Source organism: Penaeus japonicus, unplaced genomic scaffold, assembly GCF_977035675.1.
Source record: "Penaeus japonicus unplaced genomic scaffold, GWHDUDI00000001_assembly GWHDUDI00000006, whole genome shotgun sequence".
Taxonomy (NCBI): domain Eukaryota; kingdom Metazoa; phylum Arthropoda; class Malacostraca; order Decapoda; family Penaeidae; genus Penaeus; species Penaeus japonicus.
This window is the reverse complement of record NW_028234408.1, coordinates 26591986-26601985: the sequence shown is the minus strand read 5'-3', so window position 1 is coordinate 26601985 and position 10000 is coordinate 26591986. Positions and strand designations below refer to the sequence as shown.

At 52.7% G+C, this 10000-nt stretch overlaps 1 protein-coding gene across 2 annotated transcripts in view; it reads left to right on the top strand.

Moving 5' to 3' along the window:
• The window catches only part of LOC122258487 (uncharacterized), a 12799-nt gene that overhangs the window by 1597 nt on the left and 1202 nt on the right, over positions 1-10000 (top strand). For both annotated transcript variants that reach the window (XM_086537842.1, XM_086537843.1), the window contains exons 2-3: positions 186-307; positions 416-557. In XM_086537842.1, the coding sequence (XP_086393968.1) occupies positions 186-307; positions 416-557 (264 nt within the window). The remainder of the gene's footprint in view (positions 1-185; positions 308-415; positions 558-10000) is intronic.

Below are 10000 nucleotides of genomic sequence, written 5' to 3'. Positions count from 1 at the left end.
CGGGTTTTTCATATTTCCACATTCTTTCACATTTAAGTATGTGTATTAAGCTCATATTCATCCCCCCCCCTAAAACCCTGGATTTTCAAGAGTGCCCTTAGGCATGTTGGCTTGGAGGCTAACAGATTTATTCTCAGAGGGATGCGGTCGTATTAGAAAGAATTGCCATTAATTTACCTTTCCAGGTATGAGTCTAACAACATTTGCTTGGCTGAACACACTGGAACGCACCTTGATGCACCGGCACACTTCTTCAAAGACAGATGGCACGTCGATGAAATTCCTCTGTCGCACCTGATAGGACCAGGTGAGTTGGAGGGAAAACGCTCTCGCAAAAAGGCAAAAACGAAAGCAAAACATATAGAGGACAGTTCTTTTCTAAAATCAGTAAATGACAAAAGGATTTTCTCTCCAGGTGTGGTTCTGGATATCCAGGATAAGGTGAAGGACAATCCCCTGGCAGAGCTGACCGTCAGTGACATCACCAGTTGGACTGACGCAAACGGGCCTCTTCCCGACGGCGTCATCGTCTTCGTCCTGACCGGCTGGGGCAGCAGGTGAGGGAGAGGAGGAGGAGAGCAAGGGGCAGCAGGTGAGGGAGAGGAGGGGGAGAGCAAGGGGCAGTAGGTGAGGGAGAGGAGGGGGAGAGCAAGGGGCAGCAGGTGAGGGAGAGGAGGGGGAGAGCAAGGGGCAGCAGGTGAGGGAGAGGAGGGGAGAGCAAGGGGCAGCAGGTGAGGGAGAGGAGGGGGAGAGCAAGGGGCAGCAGGTGAGGGAGAGGAGGGGGAGAGCAAGGCGCAGCAGGTGAGGGAGAGGGGGGGGGCACAGTGAGGGAGGGGAGAGCAAGGGCAGCAGGTGAGGGAGAGGAGGGGAGAGCAAGGGGCAGCAGGTGAGGGAGAGGAGGGGGAGAGCAAGGGGCAGCAGGTGAGGGAGAGGAGGGGGAGAGCAAGGGCAGCAGGTGAGGGAGAGGAGGGGGAGAGCAAGGGGCAGCAGGTGAGGGAGAGGAGGGGGAGAGCAAGGGGCAGCAGGTGAGGGAGAGGAGGGGGAGAGCAAGGCGCAGCAGGTGAGGGAGAGGAGGGGGAGAGCAAGGCGCAGCAGGTGAGGGAGAGGAGGGGGAGAGCAGGCGGCAGCAGGTGAGGGAGAGGAGGGGAGAGCAAGGGGCAGCAGGTGAGGGAGAGGAGGGGAGAGCAAGGGGCAGCAGGTGAGGGAGAGGAGGGGAGAGCAAGGGGCAGCAGGTGAGGGAGAGGAGGGGAGAACGGAAGGGCAGCAGGTGAGGGAGAGGAGGGGGAGAGCAAGGGGCAGCAGGTGAGGGAGAGGAGGGGGAGAGCAAGGGGCAGCAGGTGAGGGAGAGGAGGGGAGAGCAAGGGGCAGCAGGTGAGGGAGAGGAGGGGAGGAGCAAGGGGCAGCAGGTGAGGGAGAGGAGGGAGAGAGCAAGGGCAGCAGGTGAGGGAGAGGAGGGGAGAGCAAGGGGCAGCAGGAGGGAGAGGAGGGGAGAGCAAGGGCAGCAGGTGAGGAGAGAGGGGAGAGCAAGGGCAGCAGGTGAGGGAGGGAGGGGGAGAGGGGCAGGGAAGGAGAGGAGAGGGGGAGAGGGCAGCAGGTAGGGAGAGGGGAGAGCAAGGGCAGGTGGGGAGAGAGGGAGCAAGGGGCAGCAGGTGAGGGAGAGGAGGGAGAGCAGAGGGAGAGGGGGGAGAGCAAGGGGCAGCAGGGAGGAGAGGAGGGGGAGAGCAAGGGCAGCAGGTGAGGGAGAGGGGGAGAGCAAGGGCAGCAGGTGAGGGAGAGAGGGGGAGAGCAAGGGGCAGCAGGTGAGGAGAGGAGGGAGAGCAAGGGGCAGCAGGTGAGGGAAGAGGGAGAGCAAGGGCAGCAGGTGAGGAGAGGGAGAGCAAGGGGCAGCAGTGAGGAGAGGGAGAGCAAGGGCAGCAGGTGAGGGAGAGGAGGGAGCAAGGGAGGAGAGGAGGGGAGAGCAAGGGCAGCAGGAGGGAGGAGGGGGAGAGCAAGGGGCAGGAGGTGAGGAGAGAGGGGGAGAGCAAGGGCAGCAGGTGAGGAGAGGAGGGGAGAGCAAGGGGCAGCAGGTGAGGGAGAGGAGGGGAGAGCAAGGGGCAGGTGAGGGAGAGGAGGGGAGAGCAAGGGGCAGCAGGTGAGGGAGAGGAGGGGGAGAGCAAGGGGCAGCAGGTGAGGGAGAGGAGGGAGAGCAAGGGCAGCAGGTGAGGGAGAGGGGAGAGCAAGGGCAGCAGTGAGGAGAGAGGGGAGAGCAAGGGGCAGCAGGTGAGGAGAGGAGGGGAGAGCAAGGGCAGCAGGTGAGGAGAGGGAGAGCAAGGGGCAGCAGTGAGGGAGAGAGGGGAGAGCAAGGGCAGCAGGTGAGGAGGAGGGGGAGCAAGGGGCAGCAGGTGAGGGAGAGGAGGAGAGCAGGGCGCAGCAGTGAGGGAGAGGGGGAGGGGAGCAAGGGCAGCAGGTGAGGGAGAGAGGGGAGAGCAAGGGGCACAGGTGAGGAGGAGGGGAGCAAGGCAGCAGGTGAGGAGAGGAGGAGAGCAAGGGCAGCAGGTGAGGGAGAGGAGGGAGAGCAAGGGGCAAGGTGAGGGAGAGGAGGGAGAGCAAGGGCAGCAGTGAGGGAGGGGGAGAGAGCAAGGCAGCAGGTGAGAGGGGGAGAGCAAGGGGCAGCAGGTGAGGGAGAGGGGGGGAGAGCAAGGCAGCAGGTGAGGGGGAGGAGGGGGAGAGCAAGGGCAGCAGGTGAGGGAGAGGAGGGGGAGAGCAAGGGGCAGCAGGTGAGGGAGAGGAGGGAGAGCAAGGGCAGCAGGTGAGGGAGAGGAGGGGAGAGCAAGGGCAGCAGGTGAGGGAGAGAGGGAGAGCAAGGGCAGCAGGTGAGGGAGAGGAGGGGGAGAGCAAGGCAGCAGGTGAGGGAGAGGAGGGGGAGAGCAAGGGGCAGCAGGTGAGGGAGAGGAGAGTAAGGGGCAGCAGGTGAGGGAGAGGAGGGAGAAGGGCAGCAGGTGAGGGAGAGGGGAGAGCAAGGGCAGCAGGTGAGGAGGGAGGGGGAGAGCAAGGGCAGCAGGGAGAGGGGAGGGGGGAGGGAGGGGGGAGAGCAAGGGCAGCAGGTGAGGGAGAGGAGGGGAGAGCAAGGGCAGCAGGTGAGGGAGAGGAGGGGGAGAGCAAGGGGCAGCAGGTGAGGGAGAGGAGGGGGAGAGCAAGGGCAGCAGGTGAGGAGAGAGGGGGAGAGCAAGGGCAGCAGTGAGGGAGAGGAGGGGAGAGCAAGGGGCAGCAGGTGAGGGAGAGGAGGGGGAGAGCAAGGGGCAGCAGGTGAGGGAGGAGCGCAGAGCAAGAGGCAGCAGGTGAGGGAGAGGAGGGGGAGAGCAAGGGGCAGCAGGTGAGGGAGAGGAGGGAGAGAGCAAGGCGCAGCAGGTGAGGGAGAGGAGGGGGAGAGCAAGGGGCAGCAGGTGAGGGAGAGGAGGGGGAGAGCAAGGGGCAGCAGGTGAGGGAGAGGAGGGGGAGAGCAAGGGGCAGCAGGTGAGGGAGAGGAGGGGGAGAGCAAGGGGCAGCAGGTGAGGGAGAGGAGGGGGAGAGCAAGGGGCAGCAGGTGAGGGAGAGGAGGGGGAGAGCAAGGGGCAGCAGGTGAGGGAGTGGAGGGGGAGAGCAAGGGGCAGCAGGTGAGGGAGAGGAGGGGGAGAGCAAGGGGCAGCAGGTGAGGGAGAGGAGGGAGAGAGCAAGGGGCAGCAGGTGAGGGAGAGGAGGGGGAGAGCAAGGCGCAGCAGGTGAGGGAGAGGAGGGAGAGTGCAAGGGGCAGCAGGTGAGGAGGGGGAGAGTAAGGGGCAGCAGGTGAGGGAGAGGAGGGGGAGAGCAAGGGGCAGCAGGTGAGGGAGAGGATTCAAATTCAAATTCAAATTCAAAAACTTTATTCCATAAATTACAATGGTTATTCTTAATACATATATACAATACATCTGTTTAATATGATGTCACAACTGACAATTTAGGAAATGTTCTTTTAATTTTGTTTTGAATTTATTTAGGTTGGTAATGTCTTTAACATTGTGAGGTAGTAGGTTCCAGGCCATGGGTCCACGTATTAGCATTTGTCGTGTCCCTATTTCTGTGTGTGATCTCTTGACATATAGAGAATTTACTTGTCGAGTTCGAACACCTGATGTGTTCCCCACAGTTTGTAAAGGCAGGATCCATTGTGGATAATTCCCATGGATGATTTTATGAATAAAAACACATGTATCATAACTGCATTTGGCTTGAATTTTTAACCATTTAAGTTGAATAATGTGTGGGGTGATGTGATCGAACTTTCTAACATTACCTAATGCAACTCTTGCAGCAAAGTTTTGTAGTCTTTGTGCTTTCTGCATTAGGGTTTTGTTAGTAGAGCCCCAAATTTTTAAACAATAATTAATGATGCTTAGTGCTAGAGTTTGAACAACCATAATTCTTGTTTCTGTAGGGATTTGATTTTTTATATGATTAAGATATATTAATGTTCCCATTACCTTTCTATGTATATTATCAACATGGGATTCAAACGTCATATATCTGTCAAAATGTACTCCTAGATTTTTTACTGAAGTGCTTGGTTTAATTTGGTAGCCTTCGAAATCTATGGTTGTGTCTATGGGAATTTTAGCTAAATTTTGCCGACTACCTATGAAGATACATTGCGTTTTTTGTGGATTTATTTTAAGACCATTGTTATCAAAATATCGTTTTGCTTTAACAAGAGTGTCTTGTGTGTTTCTTATCAATGCCTCTAAGTTGTTCACTGAGTCACTGTGGAGAAATTGAGAATCATCAGCGTACTGTATTAGATGGCAGTTATGGACTATGGTTGATAAATCATTAATGAAAATTGTGAATAGGATCGGGCCTAATATAGATCCTTGTGGAACACCGAAATAAACTGGTTGTGCTGATGATATATTTTCATTAATTTTTACCGATTGCGTTCTTGTATTTAAATAGCTATCAAACCAATGGGCATCAATTCTATGGTTTCTTAATTTGTTATGAAGAATTTTGTGATGGACGCTGTCAAAAGCTTTAGAAAGATCGCACAAAGTGAGTAAATTTACCTTATTGTTGTCCATGTTATTATAAATTTGGTCAGTAATCTGTAGCAACGCTGTTTCAGTGGATAACCTATTTCTAAAGCCATGTTGAGTTTTAGATAATAAGTTATTGGTCTCCAGGAAATTCATCAATTGAATTGCCACTGCTTTTTCAAGTACCTTAGATAATACTGGAAGTATTGTGATAGGGCGGTAATTATTCATGTCGTCTATATCCCCAGACTTGAAAATTGGTGTTACAATTCCATGTTTCCAAAGCGACGGGAAAACACCAGTTACCAGTGATGTGTTAATGATGATCGTTATATAAAATGCGATTACCGACTATCCTTAATAAAGCGCAAAGCAATACCGTCTGCTCCCACCGCATTTGTTTCGCGAAGCTGTTTTATTATTAGGATAATAGTTTCTACGTCTACTGGTTGCGGTCTGAAAACATCAGTTTTGAGCCTTGCCTGATCTGTGTTTTGATGTAATGTGGTGCCAATTGTTTGTTCATAAGTAAGTTTTCCAATTTGTGCAAAGAAGTTATTGAAATGGTCGGTGTTATGTGTAGAATTTGTGTAATTATCTGTGTGTTGTTTGTTAGGCACTAATGTTTTAACAATTTTCCAAGTTTTATTAGAGTTGTTTTTATGTTCTGCGAATTTATTTCTGAAATAATTAGTCTTTGCCAATTGAATTGATGACTTAACATTTTTCTTTTTGCTTTATAATTTCCTGAAGGGCGGGCTCAAGTCTGTTTTCTTTTTGCGCTTGTTGGGAATTGTTTCTTTCGGTAATAGCTCTCTTGATGTCGTCATTTATCCATGGAGCAGGGGACGTCTGACGATTCTTGTCACATAGGGAGCAGAGGCATCTATGCTGCTTTTCATCACTTCCGTAAGGATGGTTACCTGGGTATCTACATTGTCTGTTGATAAAATATCTAATAGAGTTGGTTCTTTAGATATGATTAGCTCGCATAATGACTGAGGGTCATAGTGATTGAAGTCACGAAAAGTTTTTGTAACCGGTAGTCGCTTTGGTTTCTTTATATTCAACGTCATCGTAATAAGTTCATGATCAGCAACATGACATGGAATGACGTCTGTATGGAGTATGGTATCTAATCTATTCGTTATTATTACATCTAATAAAGACGAGTTGTTTTCTGTGATCCTTGTAGGTTTATTGATCACTTGTTCTAGTTTATTTTTCTTGATTAACTTTGCTAACTTAGCATTTGGTTTATTTAAATCATCATTTAAGTCACCTAAGATAAAAAGTGATTTCTTTTTTAAGGACATTTCTCTAAAAACCTTTTCAAGATATTCAAAAGATTCAGATTTTGCATGGGGATGCCTATAGACGGCGCCAATAATGAAGGAAGGAAGCATGTTGCTTTGTACGGTAACCCAGACATCTTCTACGGCAGTATTATTAACTGTTGTAGTTGATATCCTATTTGACTTAAGGGTATCCCTTACAAATATGCATACTCCACCTCCTCGCCCTGCATCACATCGATAAACTTGATAATTTGGAATGTTGATAAAGTTACTTATCATTTCCTGGTGGAGCCATGTTTCACTAACACAGAGTATGTCTACATTTCTTTCCTTTACTAACAATACAATTTCTTCAGGTGACCCAGGAGAGATTGTGCATTGATATGTTCTATGTTTAAGATGTTCTGTGACCTAATCACTGGCCGCGCTGACGGTTTTGCGCGGTCAAACATCCTGCTCGGTTTTGTACTTGTTTCTGTTTAAGAAAACCTTTACGTTATCAGGGAACACATCGGATTCTATAAAAAGTTCTGAATTTATCTCTTTGCCTCTTACAGTAACAGTGAAGCTTGAATAATATTCATGTGTCATCTTAGTTTTGAAGGCTTTAAACATTTGATATGCTGTCAAAATTACTAACGAGGAATCTTCAATATCTTCTTCGTTTGTATCCGGATGACAGCTAGTGATATATAAGTATACTACCTTGGGACGGTCGGCACCTTGTAGGGGTTTTGCTGTATTGCGTTCCTCCCTTGTTTTTCTTTTTTGTTTTCTCGAGGTAACGGTGACGAAACCTTCCTCGTCTTGCTGATGGGTTTGATGTGTCTCCGCTCGTTCTACGTAGTTGTTGATGACAAGCGGTGGTGATTGTGTAGAAGGAGAGGTGGTAGAGGGGGCAGGGACTCCAGGCACGTGGTGATGTGTTGCCTCTTCCCATTTGCGGTTGGGTGGAAGAGGTTTTTGATTATTCTTCCTTTTACTGTTTCTAACGAAGCTTCTTCTTGGTGTTACTTGTGTAGAAGCTTCGCTCCTCACACTAGTTGTTGATGCCTCGGCGTTCCTCGGCAAACGCTTGCGTGGCGCCGGGCGGGGGGCGGCTGACCTGTCAGCAAGGTCGCGAGTCTGCTTGCTCGGTGTGGGTACGGATGGAGGGGACGGGGTGTCAGGGGAGGGTGGAGGTGGTGAGGGAGAACTAGGAGAGGCATTTGTTGTGGATACTGCCATGGAAGGGGGGGACGGAGGCGGTGTAGTGTAAGGAGAGGGTGGTGGTGGTGAGGGAGCGCTAGAAGATGCATTGGTCATGGATACTGCCAAGGAAGGTGTAGGGGAGGAGTGGTTTTGAGTGTGCTTATTTTGTGGCATGGAGGTAGAATTCTGGTAGGGGGAGGTGATGTAAATGGGAAAGGTTCGTATGTGGACTGGTCATAGGTCGGGGTTCAGAGATCGGATGTTGTGTGGTGGGAGGGGGTTGAGGTGTTGTGACGGATGCCCCCTTTCCGCATTCCTGCGTCTGGGGAGGTATCCTACCTTGCCTAATCACACTCTTCATTGCAGATTGTTGTTTGGAGAACATTCCGATCAGAAAGTCTATTTTATTTTCAATAAGGATTTGGCTGCTGAAGGTTGGGTTTGTGTATCTTGGTGTTTCTTATGAAGGAATAGTTTCACAAAAGGTGTAGAAATACCTGTTTTCTTTGGTGGGGACCAATCAGTGACGGGAGTGTCTGTCGTTGTTGTAACAAACACTATATTATTGTTATTCAGGCACTGGTCGATCATGGTATGCACTATGAAATTCGTCATCCTTTTAATGTCTCTGGTTGTGTTTCTCGTTTTTCTAGAGTCTGATATGTTTAAAACAATACTGTGAGCGTTATCGATCTCATCAGGGCTATACAATTTCCTGATCTGATCACACAGGACCATCCGTGCCCATGCTTTTTTCGTTGCAATGAAGCACAGGATGGTGTTCAGCACTATTGTGATATTGCCTATCTGATAAATGGCTTTTCTGTTTGTGTTCATTTCACTGTCGTGAAAGCAAGGGGCAGCAGGTGAGGGAGAGGAGGGGGAGAGCAAGGGGCAGCAGGTGAGGGAGAGGAGGGGGAGAGCAAGGCGCAGCAGGTGAGGGAGAGGAGGGGGAGAGCAAGGGGCAGCAGGTGAGGGAGAGGAGGGGGAGAGCAAGGGGCAGCAGGTGAGGGAGAGGAGGGGGAGAGCAAGGGGCAGCAGGTGAGGGAGAGGAGGGAGAGAGCAAGGCGCAGCAGGTGAGGGAGAGGAGGGGGAGAGCAAGGGGCAGCAGGTGAGGGAGAGGAGGGGGAGAGCAAGGCGCAGCAGGTGAGGGAGTGGAGGGGGAGAGCAAGGGGCAGCAGGTGAGGGAGAGGAGGGAGAGAGCAAGGGGCAGCAGGTGAGGAGGGGGAGAGTAAGGGGCAGCAGGTGAGGGAGAGGAGGGGGAGAGCAAGGGGCAGCAGGTGAGGGAGAGGAGGGAGAGAGCAAGGGGCAGCAGGTGAGGGAGTGGAGGGGGAGAGCAAGGGGCAGCAGGTGAGGGAGTGGAGGGGGAGAGCAAGGGGCAGCAGGTGAGGGAGAGGAGGGAGAGAGCAAGGGGCAGCAGGTGAGGAGGGGGAGAGTAAGGGGCAGCAGGTGAGGGAGAGGAGGGGGAGAGCAAGGGGCAGCAGGTGAGGGAGAGGAGGGAGAGAGCAAGGGGCAGCAGGTGAGGGAGAGGAGGGGGAGAGCAAGGGGCAGCAGGTGAGGGAGAGGAGGGGGAGAGCAAGGGGCAGCAGGTGAGGGAGAGGAGGGGGAGAGCAAGGGAGAGCAGGGGAGGGAGAGGAGGGGGAGAGCAAGGGCAGCAGGTGAGGGAGAGGAGGGAGAGAGCAAGAGGCAGCAGGTGAGGGAGAGGAGGGGGAGAGCAAGGCAGCAGTGAGGGAGAGGAGGGAGAGAGCAAGGGCAGCAGTGAGGGAGTGGAGGGGAAGCAAGGGCAGCAGGTGAGGGAGAGGAGGGGAGAGCAAGGCAGCAGGTGAGGGAGAGGAGGGAGAGAGCAAGGGCAGCAGGTGAGGGAGTGGAGGGGAGAGCAAGGGGCAGCAGGTGAGGGAGAGGAGAGCAAGGGGCAGCAGGTGAGGGAGAGGAGGGGAAGAGCAAGGGGCAGCAGGTGAGGGAGAGGAGGGGGAGAGCAAGGGCAGCAGGTGAGGGAGAGGAGGGGGAGAGCAAGGGGCAGCAGGTGAGGGAGAGGAGGGGGAGAGCAAGGGGCAGCAGGTGAGGGAGAGGAGGGGGAGAGCAAGGGGCAGCAGGTGAGGGAGAGGAGGGGGAGAGCAAGGGGCAGCAGGCGAGGGAGAGGAGGGGGAGAGCAAGGGCAGCAGGTGAGGGAGAGGAGGGAGAGAGCAAGGGGCAGCAGGTGAGGGAGAGGAGGGGGAGAGCAAGGGGCAGCAGGTGAGGGAGAGGAGGGGGAGAGCAAGGGGCAGCAGGTGAGGGAGAGGAGGGGGAGAGCAAGGGGCAGCAGGTGAGGGAGAGGAGGGGGAGAGCAAGGGAAAGCAGACGAGGATGACAGTCCTCATTTCATACTTTTCAAACCTTGTCATCATTTAGGTTTAAATCTAACGGCAACAATTAAAATATTAATATTTATATAACAGTGAATATCAGTGAATTAGATATTGCAATTGGGAAAAATGGGACAGTGAT